Source organism: Sapajus apella, unplaced genomic scaffold, assembly GCF_009761245.1.
Source record: "Sapajus apella isolate SASKATOON/1434 unplaced genomic scaffold, GSC_monkey_1.0 scaffold1, whole genome shotgun sequence".
Lineage (NCBI taxonomy): Eukaryota > Metazoa > Chordata > Mammalia > Primates > Cebidae > Sapajus > Sapajus apella.
This window is the reverse complement of record NW_022436941.1, coordinates 66,085,764-66,108,061: the sequence shown is the minus strand read 5'-3', so window position 1 is coordinate 66,108,061 and position 22,298 is coordinate 66,085,764. Positions and strand designations below refer to the sequence as shown.

At 39.0% G+C, this 22,298-nt stretch overlaps 1 protein-coding gene and 1 pseudogene across 4 annotated transcripts in view; both read left to right on the top strand.

Annotated features, from left to right (window-relative positions):
- The window catches only part of ARHGEF28 (Rho guanine nucleotide exchange factor 28), a 319,529-nt gene that overhangs the window by 279,009 nt on the left and 18,222 nt on the right, over window positions 1–22,298 (top strand). For all 3 annotated transcript variants that reach the window (XM_032278477.1, XM_032278468.1, XM_032278487.1), the window contains 4 exons: window positions 1,704–1,742; window positions 1,837–1,884; window positions 7,110–7,595; window positions 8,930–9,230. In XM_032278477.1, the coding sequence (XP_032134368.1) occupies window positions 1,704–1,742; window positions 1,837–1,884; window positions 7,110–7,595; window positions 8,930–9,230 (874 nt within the window). The remainder of the gene's footprint in view (window positions 1–1,703; window positions 1,743–1,836; window positions 1,885–7,109; window positions 7,596–8,929; window positions 9,231–22,298) is intronic.
- Window positions 12,718–13,677, top strand: LOC116551894 (annotated as a pseudogene). Its single transcript, XR_004269102.1, has one exon. The product of XR_004269102.1 is annotated as an H/ACA ribonucleoprotein complex subunit 1 pseudogene (transcript).

Genomic DNA, 22,298 nt, shown 5'->3' with positions numbered 1-22,298 from the left:
AACATTTTGAAAAAATAATAAATTAATAAACTCCGGTAAAGGATCACTTGAAGCCAAACCTTTAAAAGGTGTATAATGGTTATTTTGTCATTAGCTTCCTCTGATAGGTAAGGTTAGAACAAATTTCTGAAAGAATTAAAAAAAAAAAAAATGAAATCTAACCCGAATGCAGAAGTACTGGAGAAATCGCCAACTGCAGTTTTAAATATGTACCACAAGGTGGCGGAACAACTCCATTAAAAACGCGAAATTTCCTGTCGTGTCAAACCTAGTGGCTTTTGGGTATAAGTAACCACAGGTAGCACAGTCCAACTCATTTCTATGGTTCTAATTTTTATAGACTATAAAAACTCTATGCCATATGGTCTTACTACAGAAGCAGTGGCGTGTGGATGGGCCAAGACAGAGCCAGAAGAGCAGCGAGAATGCTAACACTCCCTGTGGGGCGGGAGTTCTTAGAGCCTGTTCTCTCCCATAGGGGTGGGCTCAGGTCTAATGCCTTTAGGTTTTCTCTCCTTTTTCAGCTTCTGTCCTTTCTCTATCAGAGGTGCTGCTTAAGAGTGAAATCTTTAATTGCCAGTGCAGGGGAAGCAGAGGTCTGGCTAGCTCATCATGGCATCAACCTAAACTAATTGAATTTAACAAGTTCAAACTTACCTGAGAACATGACCATGGCTGGCTGCTTTTTATGGCTTAAAATTATAGGTGCCCAGATGAAAGCAAGCAGCATACAGGAAGGAGACTGTAGGCCCTTGAGGACAGGGCATCTGATGGTCTCCCCTAGCATAAGGTGTGGAGTTTACAGTGGGTGATCGATATTTATTTATTGAACGGTGTGCCATCAAGTTCGACTTAGAGTCATTCACTTGTTGAGTGTCTATGCTATGTCAAGCACCATTCTTATAATATGGAGTACACAGATAAAGTCCTGCTACTCACTGGTTTGCATCCTAGGGAGAAAAGGCAGACAAGAAATGAATAACAAATGTTCAATTTTGGCGACTGCAAACCATCACTATCCACATGTGCCTTGAATGTGTGCTGTGAAAGAGACAAAGAATGAGGCATAGACCCTGTCCGTAAAGAATAGATGGCCTCCTGTGGCTCGTTCGTGGCCTCTGCTGCTAGTACTTGTACTAAGGCAGCCCCTGGTCTGGTGGTCTCTGACTGTGGTAGGGTCGGCGCTCTCCGGTGGGCAGGGTCTGAGACTGGTTTCTTTTCCCAGCTGCTGTATATTTTGATATCGTGAATCGCAAACACCGAGAAAAGGAGTCAAGGCCAGACATGATACTCTTTAACTTCCAATCTGGCCTCTAGAATATAAGAGGTCAGCCTGGCCCAAAAGACAACTTCAATCTGGGCACAGAGAACTTAATTCACATTGTGGTTTGCACAAGGTAAATTCCGTCACTTGAATTTTCAGGCCTTCCTTACTGTCATCCCCTGTTGTTTTAGGGAATGATTGGGTGAAAATTGCCATGCATCTCAAACACCAATTTTGCAGGAAGGACGCTCTCCTTGTCAAGTGTTCGTTTAATTCTATGGGCTTTTATCTCTGGGAGGAAACCAAGTCAGTACAGATGAGGTAATCAAGTTTAGAGACAGCAAAGTGATTTACCCAAGGTTGTACGTTTTGGAACACTACAGGGCAGCTTTTCAAAAGTAGAATGGTTATTCATTTTCTTGTTTTTTGTGTATTTTAGGTGGAATGTAGAAATATTCCAGGTTCTTCACAGTCAGAGGTGAGCTGCACATACCTTAAATGTATCACCAGCCTTTATTTGTGGATAATGAAAGCTTTTTCAAGAATTTGACATTTACAATTTTGTTTTTCAGATTATACAAGCCATACAAAATTTAACCCGTCTCCTATATAGCCTTCAGGTAACTACCTCCTCTAATCTTTGACCTTGTGAATGTTTCTCCTAATGCAACTCACTTTGATGATTCCCAGACTTTAAAAACGAGAACACGTGAGAGGTAGGGAATGCTCTTAAGAAAATGCCAACCTTCTAAATGTGATGTTTGGACTCACATGGTTTTGTAATCAAAGGCAACACCATCACTACGTTTTATGTCATTCTTCTCTGAAATCATAAAACAGTTCATATCTTTAAAAAATATTGATGAATATGATCTGGCCTGACATTTACAATGAAACTCTTAGGTGAGTATAACATGACTTCACATGTTCTGGTGAAAACTTAAATTCACACCTAAACTCTTTTGACTTCTCCATGTGGCCACCAGCCTTTAGAGCAGTTAAGTAATTCATGTGTTGCTTTACTCTTTTGTTTATTCATCCACTCGACATTTGTTAATTTATTAATGTTGAAGGGTTGAACACACAGTGCCTGTCTCCGTGCTGACGATGCTGAGGGCTGAGCACACAAAGGCAAATGAGCCACACTGCCTGCCCTCAAACAGCTTACTGTCTTTCAAGGAAAAACAGACGTAAAAGTCATGCGTGCATTTAGGATTAAATGGTTGGATGATCCCTTAGGCCAGGGGTCCCCAAACCCCAGGGCGCAGAGTCATACCTGTCTGGGCTAAACAGCAGGAGGTGAGCCAGGGATAAGCAAGCAGTACCGCCTGAGCTCCGCCTCCTGTCAGATCAGTGGTGGCATTAGATTCTCATAGGAACGCGAACCCTATTGTGAACTGCGCACGCAACCTAGGGATCTAGGTCGTCTTCTCCTTATGAGAACCTGATGCCCGATGATCTGAAGTGGTACAGTTTCATCCTGAAACTGTTCCCACCCCACCCCACCCCATCCATTAAAAAAAAAAAACAAAAAACTATCTTCCATAAAACTGGTTCCTGCTGCCAAAAGGGTTGGAGGTCACTACCGTAGGCTGTGGACAAGAAAGAGGCTCAGTGTGTCCGACTGCTTCATTCACTCATTAAAATATATTCTGAAATGAAATGCATGCACTGTTTGGATTGTTGAAAAATTTGTAGAAAAATTTGAGAATACAAGTAAATGAAAAAAATGACTTCTGATTCTACAAAAAATTAAAATTATCATGTTTGTGTACAAGGCTCCCGATTTTAGAATTGTTTTCTGTGCCCTCTTCCGTAATGTGTAACTTTCTCTGTCATCAACTATTATTCTGTAGCATGCTTTTTAATGACTATATATTAAATTCAAGCCTATGGGGTTTATGTTTTCAATCCTTTACTGTTTGCACTTTTGTATTACTAACAACATCCTTGTGTACGAATCTCTTTGAACATATCTATTTCCTTAGGATAAATAATTTTTTTTTCAATAGACATTGCTAAAATAATCAAATCAACCAAACTTCTTTCTTTTTCTCTTTTATTTGAAGATGGTTTAGGGTATCTGATTATTTGTACTTCTTTGATTACTACTGAGACAAAACATTCCCCCACCCCACTGGTTTATTATTCATTCATGCTTCATATCTTGTTGAATTTAAAAGAAAATAAAAGGAAGCCTAAGTTTTCACCAGAAAATATAAAGGCATGCGCATTTGATGTTTTGTTATTTAGACTGACTCCATCTAGACTTTCTCTTATTGCCTTTTATTCTTGCTCTAGGGCCAACATCTGAATTGTTAAAGCTTTGGATTACATTTAAATATATGACAGTGCTAGTCTTATTTATTTTTCTATGCATGTTTATGTATTCTTCCATACTAGCTTTTATTTTTTATTTACTGTTTTGAGACAGGGCCTGGCTCTGTTACCCAGGCTGGAGTGCAGGGGCACAATCTCAGTTCAGCTCACTGCAATCTCCATCTTCCAGGCTGAAGCCATCCTCCCACCTCAGCCTCCCAAATAGCTGAGACTACAGGCATATGCCACCAAGCCTGGTGAGTTTTTCTATATTTAGTAGAGACAGGGTTTCACCATGATGCCCAGGCTGGTCTCAAACTCCTGGGCTCAAAGTGATCTACCTGCCTTGGCCTTCCAAAGTTCTGGGATTATAGGCATGAGCCACTGCACCCAGTACCACAGGTTTTTAAATCACTGTCAAGTTTCTTATCGTTTGTGCCAACACCATTAAATAAAAATTTCATTATATTTATAAATTAAATTGGAGAGAATCAACACCTTTACCATAATCACTTACTTGTCTTATGTAAGATCATTGATCTGTCATCTCTTATTTTATGATTTGCTGGAGAGCTTTGTAATTGTCTTTTTTTTTTTTTTTTTTGAGACGGAGTTTCACTCTTGTTACCCAGGCCGGAGTGCAATGGCGTGATCTTGGCTCACCGCAACCTCCGCCTCCTGGGTTCAGGCAATTCTCCTGCCTCAACCTCCTGAGTAGCTGAGATTACAGGCACGCGCCACCATGCCCAGCTAATGTTTTGTATCTTTAGTAGAGACGGGATTTCACCATGTTGACCAGGATGGTCTCGATCTCTTGACCTCGTGATCCACCCGCCTCGGCCTCCCAAAGTACTGGGATTACAGGCGTGAGCCACTGGGCCCGGCTGTAATTGTCTTCATATAGTATGACAGATGTGTGTGTATATATATATATATATATATATATACATTTTTTCATGGTTTATTCATATGTCTTTTTGCTGCTATTGTGGATAAAATATTTTTTTCATTCTGTGTCCCCAATGGTTATTGCTAATATAAATAAAGGTATTGATTTTGGGGTATTTATATTGTAACTGGCCAACTCATTGAACTTTATTTTTTGTTTTAATAGTTTTTCCATTTATTTTTTGAAATATTTCAGGTAGAAAATAAAAATTTGAAAATAATGATATTATGGCTATTCATCAATAATTATGTGAATTTCATTTTCTTGGCTTACTTTTAGTGTTGTACATTAGATGTGCGGTTCCGGGTAGATGTTTTTAGAAATCAATTTATCATGTAAGACAAAAAAATCTTTCTTTTAAATGTCAGCTAAGAAGGGACACAGTTTGAGCACCAGCCGTTAACTTGGGGGATGAGAACATTGAGCATCTGGCTTGTTTTGCCTGATGAAAATAGTCACAATGTCTCGTCTCTTCTTTTCAACTCTGAATGGAGCCCTGTGTAGATTCAAGGTTCAGAAAAGCCTGATCACCTGAATGACCCAATTTTTGTAACACATTAGATTAAACCAATACGGGAAATATCAAAGTCTACAGTGAATTCTTTAACCAAAGCTTCTGAGCTGGTCCAAGGCCATGGGCTTTGAAAGATTGCTGTTCATGGCCCAGTTGTCTTTTTGAAGCTGAATGTCTTACATGTGACTGAAGTTTTTACATAAGCAATTTTGAATCAGTTAGAATGAAATTTGATCCCTACGGCAGGAAAATAGAGTTAGAAATGAGGCATAGGCAGAGCAAAAAGGAAAGGACACAGATATTCTAGCAAAGTAAAGTTAAGAGAGTGAATTGGGAAATTCCCTAAACTTGAAAAGCAAGTGCTGTTCACTGTCCTAAATATAGATATAAATTTTAAGTGTGAAGATTAGATATTCATTTAGCTTTAAATGGATATTTAGATGAATATACAATCTTCAGATTCCACCTCTATGCAAGAAAGAACAATGGCCTTATCCCAAATGTTAGATAGACATGAAGAACACCTCGTGGTAGCGCATAGTAACCCTTACGTGAGAGTTATTATCTGTGGTAGTTTTGACATATAAAGTATTGGATTTTTGTTTGTCGTATACTGGTACGTTAGGATTTATTAGAATTAAGTGGTGATGTACAATCTACAGTTTTCTTTAGCCAGATCAACAGGGTCCTGAGTGGTTTATCGTTGTGTGCTAATTATTTCCTAAAGATTATAGTAATTAATACATATTCTGAATGCTAATCGTTGTTTTATTATAACAACTCCCAAAAGCCATTAATCAAATATTCATGTGTCTAAAATTTTAAAGATTAATTTCCAAATTTAAAAATATAAATTTTTTTTCCAAAAGGCCCCAGTGAATACATTTTTGAGTTGTATTCCAAGACAAGAATGAATTTAAAAAATACCCTAGTTCTTTAACTTGCAAAAATATAGGAAACTGCTGAGCTGACAAAGAACTTACAGTCAAATCCCCATCTTCCCAACATCTGTTATATGGACAGTTTAAAAAATTCTTAGGAAGGAAAAATGTGAATTTATCCCTAGGAGAGTAATGATTTCTCATATGGAGTCAAAACATACACACATACCCAGTATGTGTCCATTTTCAATTTGTCCCTTCTGTACTGCTTTGCACTCTGAATGAGAACTTTTAAAATTAAAAGCTTCCAAGGGCATTCACAGAGATCTTTTTGGTTTTGTGGAATCCTTCCAAATCTTGGTAATTATTTCCTGTGATGTTGCCAAAATTTTCATAGGCAGATATCATCACTCAAAATGTTTTTTTAATCTGGTTGGTAATGTCCTCTGGGCTTTAGAGTATCTATTTTCCCTTAATCATTTCAGCCTCCTGTTAGCGATCTATTAAACAAATAAATTTCAGCTTAGTTTTTTATGCATGACCTTCCTGCTATAATACAAAGATATAACAGTAATCAGACTAGCTTTAGCCACTTACGTATCTCCTAAAAATGGTATTAACTGCTATTCTTGGGCATTACGTTATAAAAACATTACCAAAAGTCTCCAAATAGTTGATTTTTATTTTTATGTCTTCCTAATGCAATGTAACTCAAGTAATTTCTGGTTTGGGACTCAAATAAAGGATACTACTAGGTTTATGTGGATTCTTAAGTTCTCATGAATGATTGACTAGGGAGACCTCAGCAAGAGACTGAGGTGTAGAACAGGAATGCACAGCCTGTGAATTTATGTGCTGAGTTTATATTCAGGAGACTTGCTTAACTTTCACCCAACAACCAGCACCAAACTATGTTTCCAGGGGAGAGGATGATACTGCTTTTGGGCTTTGTTTCTTTTCTCTGTAAATTCACAGGTCATGCCCCTAGGACATATGTAGACAAGTCTATCTGGAATGCCAAAAATCTTGCGTTTGGATGTAAGTTAGAAAAAGGCCAGAAAAATATTCAGAGAAACCACTTCGGGCCTGGGTTTTGTGTTTCAAGGTAGTTGCAACCGAAAGGGTAAACAATAACAATGGAAACCTGTGTTGAGTGATTTTTTCCTCCGTCTGCTCTGACAGGCCGCCTTGACCATTCAGGACAGCCACATTGAGATCCACAGGCTGGTTCTCCAGCAGCACGAGGGCCTGTCTCCCGGCCACTCTGTCCTACGAGGCGGCCCCTGGCAGGACCAGAAGTCCCGCGACGTGGACAGGCAGCGCGAGGAGCTGGCCAACGTGCACGAGCTCCAGCACCAGCTCCAGCAGGAGCAGCGGCGCTGGCTCCGCAGGTGTGACCAGCAGCAGCGGGCGCAGGTGGCCAGGGAGAGCTGGCTGCAGGAGCGGGAGCGGGAGTGCCAGTCGCAGGAGTTGCTGCTGCTGCGGAGCCGGGGCGAGCTGGACCTCCAGCTCCAGGAGTACCAGCACAGCCTGGAGCGGCTGAGGGAGGGCCAGCGCCTGGTGGAGAGGGAGCGGGCAAGGATGCGGGCCCAGCAGAGCCTGCTGAGCCACTGGAAGCAAGGCCGGCAGAGAAGCCTGCCCGCGGCATTTCTTCCTGATGGCCCGGAGGTATGGACCTTTGGGATGCGGTGAGGCAGCCTCTCCAAGACAGGGGTGGGCCTGAGAGCTCTTGGAACACTAACCAAACGTCTGTCTTTTTGGTTCTTGTGTAAGAGCTCATGAGGATTTCTCAATTTGTAGGTAGCCAAAGCTGGAAGCTTTCAGAGATAATGCATATCCATTTTGACTTAAAATTTGGACAGTGTGAGGGCCCAGGTTCTATGGGATCACTGTATTCTGTCTGAGACGCCCTTCCCTAAGGACCAAACATAGAATCGAGTTGTCCTAGTAAGGCCAGGGTGGGTTTGTCCTGAAGGCACGTTCACTGTGAGCAAGGTCTTTTCCCAGTATTTGAAGGACTCTCTTGATATGATGTGTCTTAAGAATTCTATGTAGATGTAGCTTTTAGAAGATCAATTAACTATTAATATATACTACAGGCACTGAATTTAGCAAGTATAATACTATTCTGTTATGTCGAGCTTATTCTTTTTAAATTTGATATAGTAAATTCAAAATGCATTTCACTAATAAAAGTTATTATTTTTTTTTGAGACAGAGTCTTACTCTGTTGCCAGGCTGGAATGCAGTGGTGCTATCTCAGCTCACTGCAACCTCTGCCTCCTGGGTTCAAGAGATTCTCCTGCCTCAACTGCCCAAGTAGCTAGGGCTACAGGCACATGCCACCATACTCGGCTAATTTTTTTGTATTTTAGTAGAGACAGGGTTTCACCATGTTGGCCAGAATGGTCTTGATCTCCTGACCTCATGATCCACCCACCTTGGCCTCCCAAAGAGCTGGGATTACAGGCGTGAGCTACCAAGCTGTTTGCATCTTTTAAAACCATGCTTGACAATCCCATTGGTCCCCAGAGTTTGTTTTCCTGTGTTAGGTGCATGTATGTTTTTTATTGATAGTGCATAATATTGTAGAAGTTGATAAGCTTATAAGGTCTATGCTGCAATCTGTTTTTCCTTTTAAGTTGGCTAAATTGTGTTTATTGCAAACTCCTCATGTATATGTGGATATGTTTTCAACTTTTTTATTTAGAAAAAGTAAAAAATGCAGCTTTCTCTGATTAAAGTGGAAACACTTTAATGTCATAAAATGCCACTTCTTGCGTTTTTTGTTGTTGTTGTTAAAGATATGCCATGCATAGCAAATTGAAGTTTTTGGTACTAGCTCATTAAAAGGGAATGTGGTGGAGGGAGAAAAAAAGTAGTAATCTTGACCTCACTTTTACTGAAATCTTGATTCCTAAGATTCTCTCAGGAATAAATACTTCGTGAAACTTGTATAAGTTAGAAAAATTATTGTACTTTTTCCATATTTCTTTACACAGGTAATAGAACTTAATCGATCTGAGAACTTATGTCATGAAAACGCATTCTTCATCAATGAAGCTTTAGTACAAATGTCATTTAACACTTTCAACAAACCGAATCCATCAGTTATCCATAAGGATGCCAGTTGCCCCACAACTCAACCTACTTCTGACTTGGTAAGGACTAGTGAAAATCAAGTAGACCTCAAGACGGACCTTTCCCAGCCTTCGAATGTCAGCCACGAACTGTGGACAGCTGCCGGGTCCTGCCATCAGATGCTTCCTCTCCATGAAAGCAGCAAGGATTCTTGTAAAAATGGTAATTAACACTTTAAATGTCACCTGTATAGTTTCAACAAGACGTTGTCTCTCTGAATGGTTGGCTCTTCTGTAGAGTGAATCAAAGTCCTCCCTAGCATGGGAATAAATTGGTGCTGATGAGCTGGAGTTTGCGGCATTCACTGTTCTTCGGTGAAGTCTGGGGTCGGCCTTTGCTTGTAAGTTACCTAGACAAGTGAGACCATGGTCATAGGGCTTGCAGAATGCTTACAACATGTAAGCACCAGGCAGTATTTTTAGATGTGTGGGTTAAAATGATAATGTCCTCTTAAAAGTAAAGCAACTTGATATTTACTCCCCACTACTGTGGACCCCAGTACATCCTGAAACACCTACGTTGACACTCAGAAATAAAAGATACCAACAAGGTTTATAGTAGGACTTCATTGTCTATCGGGGCAATTTCCTGTAATGTTAGTGAAATCTTCTGTACTGCTATTAAACACCCAAAATGAAACTGTTAACATCATTTGTCATTGTTAAAAAAAAAAAAGGTGTTGTCTCTCCCTAAGTACTTCATAATAACACAATTTGCTAATCCCATTAAAGCATTTGCCAAGTATAAATGAAAGGCAGCTCGTGTTACCAGCTCCACATGAATCCAAATGATTTAAATCTATGTCTATTATAAATTGTTTTCTGTGGGATATGAGGTAGGGAATGAGAAGAACTTGAAACCTCTCCACTGAAAAACAGATGGTATGCAATAGAATAAACAAATGGCTGGCCACATGGATGTGAAATAAATCACCCACAGCAAAATGTTTCAGAAACATAAAACAAGCAGTAGTATAGAAGTCTTCAGAACTGGACACAGATTTGTTTCTATGCCTAATATATATTCTTAGTTTGGCAGTTGGAGGATAATTTTTCAGCAACAGAAAGATTTGAAGGTGTTTGGCTTCTCCCAATTCAAGAGTAATAATTCTGACACTGCTTACAAGCCGATTTACTACTGATCCAAAAGATGTTGATTCTTAGTAGTGGCTAATTCTTAGTCACTGTGGGAACATTCTTACTTCTTATCAGCATATAGGAGAGAATGAAATAGTTCTTAAAAGTATTGTTTCAAATATTCTTGAAATAAAAAATATGAATAGTTCAGATTAAAAGGTCAAGCAAAATTTAGAAAATGTAACTTCTTTAATGTATTATCTTGCAACTTTAGTACAATAGAGAGCACATTGCAGAATGCTTTTCCTAAGCACATGTTGCTTTGCTGTGTTGATTTGTTAACCTGCTATTTACAGTGCTTTGTGTGCTTTTGTCAGCATGGTTTTACATACTGGCTTTGGTATAGCTCAGAAACTCAGTTTGAGTTAAACCACATTCAGCTTGTGTTTAAAAGAAGTATGTCTCTTTCGCTTTTCGTGTATCTCCATCTTTTTCTGTTGACTTGTGCTTCAAAGTAAAGACTTGTTAAACATTTGGCAGCATACTTGCAGTAGATAGAAAATGTACTATGGAAATAAACAGTGATTATATACGAAACCAGTCTATCCACATGTAAGGAATTAGAGCCAAAGGAAATGCTGAGAAATGTACTTATGCTTAAGAAATTGTATGTCCAGAGTAGGCCAAGGACACTCGGGACATTAACAGGAGAGAGGAAAATCAGCTTCAGCTTAAATCTCTCAGGAACATCCTGGTTTATATAAGTAGGGATTACATCAGAAATGCTGTGTTTACTGTTCACCACTGGAGTTTCGCAACTAGTCAAAAAACCTTATTTATGTTTGTTTACTTCACGATAAGCAATTTCTGGAGGAGAGAAGAGAAAGTCAGAATAGGAGGTGATAAGAAAGTAGAATGAAAATTGGATATGTATACTTAAAAGAGCGGTCAAGTCTACATAAAATTATTTAAACTACTACAGAAGTTTCACAGCTTTATCGTTGACAGTAACACAAAGTTGGGCACTGGTGATGGCCTTAGCCAGGCGCCGTGGGTGCATGCCACAATGATCTTGGGGGACAGTGCCTGAGGGGTCCAGACAGGAAGAAGCAGGCTCTAGGGCGTGCTGGGTGGTGACAGTTGGGTGTGCCAGAACCAAGGACCACACAGTGGTGTTGTCCCCCTTTCCATGTTTTGCTGCTGAATCTGGGTGAGTGGCCATCAGTGACCACCACTGAGGGTCTCTGTAGTTCACCATAATCTGGCTAACAAAATTTGCCTGCTATGTTGTGGGCTGGTATTTTAGCTAAATGTGCACTTAACCATGATTTCATTCAGGCTTCAGTTACCTTTTCATTGTCAGACCATAAGGTCAGCTTTTTCAGGTAACACCTTAAAGAATGATTTGCTCTTTTGCCTAGTCTGGTACTGTGGATATATGATCAGCTCAGATCAGTGAAAATGTGAATTTCTAGAACAGTAAGGCTGATGGAAAAATTGTATGTAAATAAAATTCTCCAATGTGTTTAGATACTACCTAAATAGGAATTTCTATTGGTTTGTTCAGTACAGCCTCAGCAGACATTTTTGTGCTCTACTTGTGATTGGTTTCTGAATTGCTCTGCCCCCATTCTGGCCACGAATAATTGTATAACACATCAAATTTGAGGCATTGTGCTAAGGTTTTACATAGAGAAACTCATAATACTCACGACAACCCACTGAGATGGTTCTGTCCTTTGAAAGGGGCAGCTGGGGTACGGAAAGATTAAGTAACTTGTCCAGGTCACACAGCTAGTAAATGAACCTGGGAAGATTGGCTCTAGAGCCCATGCTGTCAATCATTACACTGGAATATCTATTTTTTTTAATTTAATTTAATTTCTTTCTTTCTTTCTTTTCTTTTTTTTTTTTTTTTGAGAAGGAGTCTTGCTCTGTCACCCAGGCTGGAGTGCAGTGGTGCCATCTTGGCCCACTGTATCCTCCACCTCCAGAGCTCAAGCGATTCTCCTGCCTTAGCCTCCTGGGTAGCTGTAATTACAGGCGCCCACCACCACACCTGGCTAATTTTAATTTTTGTATTTTTAGTAGAGATGGAATTTTGCCAGGTTGGCCAGGCTGGTTTTGAACTCCTGACCTCACGTAATCTACCCACCTTGGCCTCCCAAAGCGCTGGGATTGATTACAGGCTTGAGCCATCACACCTGGTCTAAATTCTTAGTTTTTAGAAAGTTGTTTTGAGTTGTACCTTTTTTTTTTTGAGACACAGTCTTACTCTGTTGCCCAGGCTGGGGTGCAGTGGCATGATTTTGGCGCACTGCAGCCTCCACCTCCTGGGTTCAAGTGGTTCCTCCCACTTCAGCCTCCCAAGTAGCCGGGACTACAGGTTTGCACTATGCTCAGCTAATTTTTGGATTTTTTTTTTTTTTTTTTAAATAGGGACAGGGTTTCTCTATGCTGCCCAGGCTGGTCTTGAACTCCTGGATTTAAGCAATCAGCCTGCCCCAGACTCTCAAAGTGCTGGGATTATAGGCGTGAGCCACTGTACCCAGCCATGAGTTACACTTTTTAAAGAAGTTGGTTTATACGTAGCGCCGGGAGTAGAGAGAATGTCTTTTCGAGGCGGAGGTCGTGGAGGCTTTAATCGGGGTGGTGGAGGTGGCGGCTTCAACCGTGGCAGCAGCAGCAACCACTTCCGAGGTGGAGGCGGTGGTGGAGCCGGCGGCAATTTCAGAGGCGGCGGCAGGGGAGGATTTGGACGAGGGGGTGGCCGCGGAGGCTTTAACAAAGGCCAAGACCAAGGACCTCCAGAACGTGTAGTCTTATTAGGAGAGTTCCTGCATCCCTGTGAAGATGACATAGTTTGTAAATGTACCACAGATGAAAATAAAGTGCCTTATTTCAATGCTCCTGTTTACTTAGAAAACAAAGAACAAATTGGAAAAGTGGATGAAATATTTGGACAACTTAGAGATTTTTATTTTTCAGTTAAATTGTCAGAAAATATGAAGGCTTCATCCTTTAAAAAACTACAGAAGTTTTATATAGACCCATATAAGCTGCTGCCACTGCAGAGGTTTTTACCTCGATCTCCTGGTGAGAAAGGACCTCCAAGAAGTGGTGGCAGGGGAGGCCGAGGAGGAGGATGAGGAGGAGGTGGCAGAGGTGGTGGCAGAGGCGGTGGTTTTAGAGGTGGAAGAGGAGGTGGAGGTGGGGGCTTCCGAGGAGGAAGAGGGGGTGGTGGTTTCAGAGGGAGAGGACATTAAGTGAAATAGTTGACAGACATCACCAGTTGACTTCTGCATAAACCTGCGTGATCTGTTTCTACTGTGGATTGGAAACTTGTTTCTTGAGCAAGTCTTGAAGACCTTGGTTGTTTTATGACAATGGATCTAAAATGTCAGCATTATGCCAAGTGCAACAGAATAGTGAATTTTGCTCTAAAAGAGCATGAATAAATCTTTTTAATGTTTTGTATAGTGCCTGGCACTCTGTGGGTGCTTAATAAATGGACAGGAGTTTTCATCTGAAGCATATTTGAATTTTTAAAATAAAGTGTTTATTCCCTTTAAAACAAAAAAAGAAGTTGGTTTAGATACAGAACTAATCTAATCCTTTTGTAATGCTTAGTGGGATGTTCATGATTAAGGGCCAGGTTTTTGTTTTTATTGGTTTTTTTTCCTCCCCTCCTTCCCTTTTTAATAGTAACATTTGGAAAATATTTCTAAATGTTTTGGATTGCTGTGGCCAACTCTTGCAAGAGGCCTGAGCATCTTCAGTATCATAAATACTCTTCAGCTTTGCTGTTTTCCCAAAAGGCTCATTTTCTTAAAAATGTTTTGTTTTTCTAATATTGCCTAATAATAACCCCATGTTATTTGTAAATGTTTTTTAAGATAGCACTTTAAAGAACTTTACTTTCCGGTTTTGGAAGTTATTTCATGAACACAATTCTTGGATGTTTGAACATTAAATCCAAATTGGTATTTTATTTGTAGTGGAAGAGATGGTTGGTTTAAGAACTTCTTCTGCACTCCTCTGTGGGACACCAGCCAAGAATACAGAATATTTGAATTTCTTTAAACAATAGTCTCTGTGGGACAATTGCTATGTAATTGGCCTTATGAGATGCTCAATAGCATTACTCTGAAAGGCAAAAACGAAAAACAACAAAAAACCCCAACATTTTATTCTTGTGACTTTTTATTTTTCTCCTAGTTTTAACATTTTAGAACTATATATTTAATGCATCTATTATGTTGTTATTTGTCTTTTTCATTAGCAGAGAAAACATTTTATGGCATAAAAATCTGAAATCTTAATCTCGCTTATCAGTTATGTTTTTCTGTATACCTCAATATTTGCAGGTTTCCCAAAAGTTCTCTTTAATTCAGTTAAAGCATTATGATTTTGTTATGCATATGATAGAATGTAAGTCAAGCCAAATTTTATGTTAATCATATGGATACTGGGGGAAAAAATAACTTTATTAAGTTTGGGTTCTCAAAAAGTGTTTCCTTTTATTACATATTAGAATTTGGTGCCCAGAAAACTATTTTCAAAATTCAAAGCATTGTATTTAGAATATCTCATCTTGTTACTATTTAAAAAACAAAACAAAACAAAACAAAACATGACAGCTGTGTTAAACTTTCAATGACAAATCTTTTATGTAAGGCAAGAAAATGGAAAACTTCCAAATGAAAACCTGTGCCATAGTTAGCATTTAAATAACAGTTTTAAGAAGTGAGAGGATAATTTCTCATATTTTAAAATATTTCATAATTCAGAAATTGATGCCTTACTTGTATAATCTATGTGGAAAGAAGCTTTGCCCAAAGAACTTTAAGCAATTTTCCCAGAAAATGAAACTGGTATTAGACACCATGCACTTCTATGATATGAGTGTTTCGGAGATGGGGAATGTATTTATTTGCTAGGGCTGCCATAATAGAAGTACCACAGGGTAGGGTGCTTAGACAACAGAAATTTATTTTTTTCAGTTCTGAAGGCTAGAAGTTGGAGATCAAGGTATTTCCAGGATTGGTTTCTTCTGAGGTCTCTCTCCTTGGCTTGTAGATGAGATGGCCATCATCTTCCTGTGTCTTCACCTGGTCTTCCCCGTGAGCCTGTCTGTGCCCTAATTTCTCTTTATAAAGATATCAGTGATTTGGATTAGGGCCCACTGTAATGGCCTCATTTAACTTTATTTTCTAAAACTCTGTCTCTAAATACATTCTGAGCTACTGGGTGTTAGGACCTCAACATGTGAATTTTGGGGGGATACAATTCAGCTCTTTTCAGGGGACAAAATGATTTTTCTCCCTACTGTAATTTTAGGTGTCATGAAAGCCTTATTTAAAAAAAAATAAGTTTAATATATATATTTATATAAAAATTTTAAAAATATATTTTTAAAATTAAAAGTATACACACACACACACACACACACACACACCCCAAAGTTGAACTATAACAACATTGTTAGTTTTTTGACTTGGTTAGGGAAATGAATTGAACTTTGTAAAAAATAATAATTATTATACAATAGTAAAATTGTGATGAACATTTATATCCATATATTGATATTTATGTCTGTTATCAAGCCTAGTTCAACACATAGAAATTAAGGCAGGAAATACTGAATCCATTTTCTACTTACTGAAACTATAGCAGAAAATACTGAGTCTCTAGGTTCATTTCCTACTTATAGTTTTATTTCCAAGCCTAGGCCTTAACTAAGGGGTTTTGGGAATTGTGAGCACTCTCTGATTGGGAGGGACATTAGATGCATGTATTTTGGATTGCTTAAATGAAAACAAAGCTGAGGGATTGAGGACATTAGTTGCAACATCAAATTATTATCCAGATATATATATGAGTTTGAAGAAATCAAAAGGAGAAAATCATCTGGCAACTCCTTCTTCTAGAATCATGACTATTACGTTAGGTGATGTTTTAAAGGAAACTATAATATTGCTTGCTCTTGGTAATCTATATCTTGACAAAACTATAAAGTATTGGGCCCAAGGGCTTAATTTTAATCTTTCTCATCGAGAAGTGGAGATGATTGACTTTAGCCTTTTGCAGGTTTTATACCAGGAAAAGGAAACATGACATTTGCTTGTAGAGCCTGGTGAGCCAGGAGTGCTTACTGCCAACTTCCTGATTGCATATTTCTCTGGGGGCAGGTTGGCTATGTGAGCCAACTGGGCCAGGGCCATCCCGCCTCAGCACACAGAGCCTAAGACACAGCAGGAGCGCAAAACCAGCAGGTGGGTGGATTCAGAGGCAGCCAGCCAGCCATGAGGCTGCCTGTTCATCTCCACCCTGGGTTCCAGTTTAGCTTGAACAAGCTGCTGACGTGTGGGAGTCCACATGGTATGAATGCTTCAGAGAGCATCAGAGGTTAGGCCTGGCCCTGGTCATCCTTAGCTTTAAAAATGAAAAAATAACACACACACACAAACACACACACACACACACACACACACACACACACACACACACACGGTCTGTGGGCTACACGTTTGATCTCTCTAGTATAGTGTGGCTTTACTCTCAAAGAGACTAGGTTTTGGAGGGGAAGTTTATATACCAAACATAACTTAAGGATGAGGCTTGCTGCCATCAGTCACAGTGACTGATGGGGCACTAACCTAGCCTCAGCAAAGGAAAGGAAGCCTCACTCTCTCCATGTATCAGAATTTGGGGACTATCTCCTTCCCATCCAGCCATGTAGATTTTGTTTTTAAGGTTTGCTTAAAATGTGGAATGTTCAGCTGAGTACCACTGATTTATGTTTGCCTAAAAAGAATATGACTGTCTGTTTTAGGGGGTGACAAACTTTTCCTTAAAGGGTCATATGGTAAATATTTTAGTTTTTGCAAGCCATCAGATCTTTGTTACAACTAGTCAGCTCTGTCATTGTAGCTTGCAAAGCAGCCATTGACAATACATAAACAACGAGTTTAGCTGTGTTCCAGCAAACTTTGTAAAAACAGGTGGCTGTGGTTTGCCTACCCCAGAAGCTGGGTTCTAAACTTTCTTTTCCTCCACTTAAGTTGAGGAGTGACAATGACACTCCTCCTTGTTTGGAATATTCACCTTTGGGTGAATTAATGGTGCAGTATTATATGATACTTCATGCCATTCAAAAGCAGATTTGAATTTATGATCTCATTTGTTCTTTTTAATGATTTTGTGAAAGGATGATTACTGTCTCTGTTTTTCAGATAAGGCAACTTTTCTCTTTTACTTTTTGCTCAGTCTTTGAAAACAAATTCAGAAAGACATAGCTGAATATACTAGATGGAGTTCAAGGCCAGAGGCTTAAAACTTGGAGAAACCCTTCTCCCCAACTCCAGCTCCCCAAATCCTGTGATGGTGTTGGGGAGGGCCAGTCTCTGACTATGCAGTTAATGAGAAGTAAGATACATGGACGGGAATTTGTTGCTAGAATCGTGATACCCATAGCTGACTATGCATCAGACTTTCCTGCAGCAAACAAACAAAAAATACAGATTCCTCTCTTCAGAGATTGTGATTTGAATCAGCAAACAAACAAAAAAAAATACAGATTCCTCTGTTCAGAGGTTGTGATTTGAATCAGCCTGCAAACTTGTGTATCTAACCTTCTTCTTAGTTGATTCTGAAGCAGCCAGCCTGACACATGTGCCTGGATTGCTGGCCTAGAATACTGGACTTGATAGAAGAGGACTTCGGTTCAAAACCTGACTCTGGCTCCTACTGCTGTGTGATCCCTAAGTCTTAGTTTCCCCGTCTGTACAAACGGGAAGGAAGTGTTAACAGAATTATTTTTTAAAAATGCCTGACATGTCCTGCGGATCCAGTGGGCATCAGCTTCCTTTCCACATTCTGGAAATAATTTATTCTGATTTTGGTTCCAGGATTGCCTGCTAACAAAAAGTGTTTCCTAAATGTTATTAGAAAGCCAATAGTTTAAAATATGATAAAATAATTAGCTGTAAATTGGGAAATTTCTTACTCAGATTGGAAATACATTAGAATAAAAAAGGTAACTATCTTTCCATATCAGTCTCAGAGGAGGTGTTTGTCAGTGGGTCACCGGAATTGTCCCGGGGTGAAACCTGATAGCATAGCATTTTGCTGCTGCTTTTGGTTCCTCTCTCTACTGGAATAAGTTACGTAAGTCAACCACGTTTTTAGAACCAGATATAAACCCCCAAATGTAAGATACTCTGTCAACAAGACTGAACATCACCTCCATTTGGGATGGAAAGTTTCCTTATCTACAGATCATCCAACACTTGTTGGTTGCATTATGTAAATATACTCCCAGAAAGACTTCTAATTGTACTTTGGTTTCCGGAGTGGGCTCTCCTACTAGAAAGAAAAGGTCGAAAGCAGCCTACAGGAATATTCTGGTGTAAACTATTTGTCATTTTCAGTCTAAAAATTCTGTTCTAGTTTACCACCTTAATCTCTTTTTGAGTTTGGTTATCCTGAATCCATTTATACTTGTTATTTCTGGATAAACCGATACAAGTCATGGCTCGGAATCACCAGAAAGCTTCTCTTGTTAGCGCTTGTAATTTGAATTATGTGTGTGATCATTTATGTAATATCCGTCCCACTAGAGAGGAAGCCTCATGTGGGTAGAGCATTTCATATTTCTCTCTTATTAATTGCTCCATCACAAGTGCCAAGCAGCATCTGGTATGTGATGATTTGATAAACATTTATGAAATGAATGGAGGAGTCAAGGTCCACACTCTGTAGCAGAAATGAAAGCAGCCCTGAGCTGAAGCCATGCAGTTAACTGTTTACTGAGGCACTGAAAGAAGTTGAGGTATCAGAGACATTGTGTGTGTGATGGTGGTTAACACAGGCAGGGTAGATGAGTGTCTCCAGCCAGCTAACTGGATTGAGTGTATGTTTAAAACTTTTTGTAATATGGGTATATGTTAGATAATGTTCTTCAAATGTCGGGATAACTGTAAGATTGTTTACCTTTAATATCTTTCTAGATTCCTGGTAGTAGACTTAAAAAATTATGAACTTTTCTTCCTCCGCATTGATAAATTTATTCCAATAAATGTATACATATTTATACATACAGTACAATAGTACTATATGTATCAGCCTGATGTAGGTGCTTTTTGTTCAGTTCTGGAGTGCATCCCTTTTATTTTACTTTTAGTTCTGGGATACATGCACAGAACGTGCAAATTTGTTACATAGGTATGCATGTGCCATGGGGGATTGCTGTACCTATCAGACTGTTATCTAGGTTTTAAGCCCCACAGGCATTAGGTATTTGCCCTAATGGAGAGCATCTCTTTATATGAGTTATTTTTCTGTTAGAACAATGTACATATAGCCCCCATATGGCCATGCATAGGAAATGAGAACTTAAAAAGTTAAAATGTGTTTACCATAAAATGTTTTATGGTAGCCTGAGCTTTAGAAATGAATCCACAGCCGTCATTGTAGGAAGATGACACATTTACTATTTAATTGTGATATCAATAACAATTAGTCAGCCTATCTGTTTACTGGGGTATTTCTTTTTTAACTATAAAGTAACTTAAATACCACAAAATCAAGCATGGGTGGCTACCTCAACATCAATGACTTTCTTAAACTCTTTTTTCTGATGAATCCTACTTAGATTCATCTCCCTGGGCAGAACAATTCATATTTATTTAGTTAAATAAGCTCCTAGAGTGTGAACCAATTTCCCTGGCATGGCCTTCTACTTACCAGCCTTAAAATATTGCCTGAAACATCACATATTTATTATAGCAAACTTAAAATGAAGTGTGGTGGCATCTTAGGAAATAGATCCCTTTGCTTTACCCCAGACTAGCTGACTGAAACATACTTGTGTTCTGAGTGGGTCACTTTTCAGACCCAGCTGGTAAGGAGAAGGAGTTGTTCTGCTCATACCTTGGGCCAGATGATAAATAAGCCTGGGCCTTAGCTTTGATCCGTGGAGATGTTAATTTGCCACGATAAATCACTGTTGAGTTTCCTTGGATAAGGGGCCAGAGTATCCATTCTCTTTCTGGATAAGATACTAATTCAATTTAATTTGAAATGTTAATGCTTGAAGATTTACCTAAGGAAAAATGTAGGCTTCCAAAGGGTTGTAGTTATGCAGGATAGGTTTCTGAGCCTTTTGCTGAACAATTTCATAGTAAGGCTGTTCAAAATTTAATTATTTTCATGGTGACTCTTTTCCATAGCTCTCTTTGTACAAATTTTGTTACACTATGGCTTTTTCTTCCTATAGCATAATGTGCTAGATGTTTGTGTTAAATATAGAATATTTGGATCATCCACTAGAAATTCGGGAGACTCTGCCTCTCTGATGAATTAAGGCTGTTTTTAAGGAATGGCGCTGTAAGGCTTTGGAAGAAACGTTACAAGCAAAACATTGGCAGAGTTTTAATTTTATTTAATGACCTGCTTCGTACCAGTGATCTTGGCATCCTGTGCAGTGATTTGCAATCAATTAATCATGCAGAATGTTGTAACGCTGCAATAAGGGCATTGCACTCTAAGAGTCTCATAAGTCCACCAGAAACAAAAAACAGGAATTGCACACTCAAAGACTTCTTCATGCAAAACCCCAAGTGAGAAGGTGATTTTATGTTCTGTTTTCTAAAGTGTCCTCAGAAGCCTCAAGACTTTCTTGTGGATTCTGAGTTTTGAAGTTCCCATTTCTCAAAGGCTATTTGGCCCTTTACTGGGCTGTCAACATAGCAGTCTGTTAAGTTTTAGCCTCATTCAGATTAGTCACTGATCATTGAGATGGGGAATTCTTGATTCTGAATTATGGAGAGAAGCCCATGGTTTTGTGTTTTCCTCTGAATTCAGGGCAATCATTTTCAACTGCAAGAGGCCATATTTTGGGGAGTCTTTGTAGGAATGTTTCAGAAAGGAGGCCTGTTTCCATCTTGGGAATACACTGGCATTTGCCAGAGGCAGATGGCAGAAGATAGGATAATGTGACATCAGAAGTCAAGGAGACTTCACATACTTGGCTTTGCCAAAAGCTTCTGGAATCTGCGTGTTCAGGATCTCAAGCTGTGTGTGCTTGTCATTTCAGATGTGCCCTTGCAGTTAACTGTTTAGCTATGATGGATTTTTTTTTCTAACTTTAGCATAGTAAATATAGAACTATTAAACATTCTTAAAATTATATAAGCCTAAACCCTTGGATGTGTGTATATTGTGCTGTCTTTATTCATTTTCATATGGTTCTGTTTTTGGAATGTTCTTATATCAAGAACATGGAAGTTTCATATATATTCCATCTGACTAAAATTGAACCCTCTTTAAAGAAACTAAAGGTTTTCAAAGCTGTTTTGCTTCCAGTGAGTAGTTTAAATTTCTAGTTCATGATGGATTTATTCCTATCAAAAAGTTGTACTATTTTTGATTACTTGTTAATGTATCCAGATTGGCATGTTAGACACAAGTAGAGCACATCCTATATTTTTAGATGCTTGATGCTTCTGTTCAGCATAAGCCCTAAAAAAAAATACCAAGTTTTGCAAATGCAAAGTACTTTTCATCGGCATGGAAATTGGAGGAAAAAAACACAATGAATATTTTGGCCAAAATGTGATGGTCTGTTAGTCAGCATCTGGTAATGAGGCCATACTTTGCATTCAGGCTCCAGTATGAGAAAGTGCAGTTCCACAGTGATGTCTCCCCTGGGATTGTGGGACTGGAACCACATCCACTTTGAAAGGTAATACTGCAAGGGGGGTGGGTTAGCCTTCTTTTAGGGTATTCCACTCAACTACCTACATAGTTTGGGTTTTAAAATGTTTTAGTTTATGCTAAACAGGCAGTCTGAACTAAAGCATGGTAAAAAAAATCAAATACTAAATTTGTCTTTATGAGCTCCCTTTCTCTACTCAGCTGGCTGTGAGTCCGTCACCTTAATGAACATGGGGCAAAAAGCCTAAATCTGAACTGTGTTGGCTGGAAGCAAAGTACTGGGAAAAATCACATCAAAGTATGCTAGTGGTAAAAGTTATCATTGGTCTGGGAAAGAAAACAGAGGTGTTTTTTTTTTTTTTTTAATCCTGTTGCCAGTAAATTAAAATATTTTCTCTTTGTATTTGTCAGGTAAGAGATATAAATATATAGATAA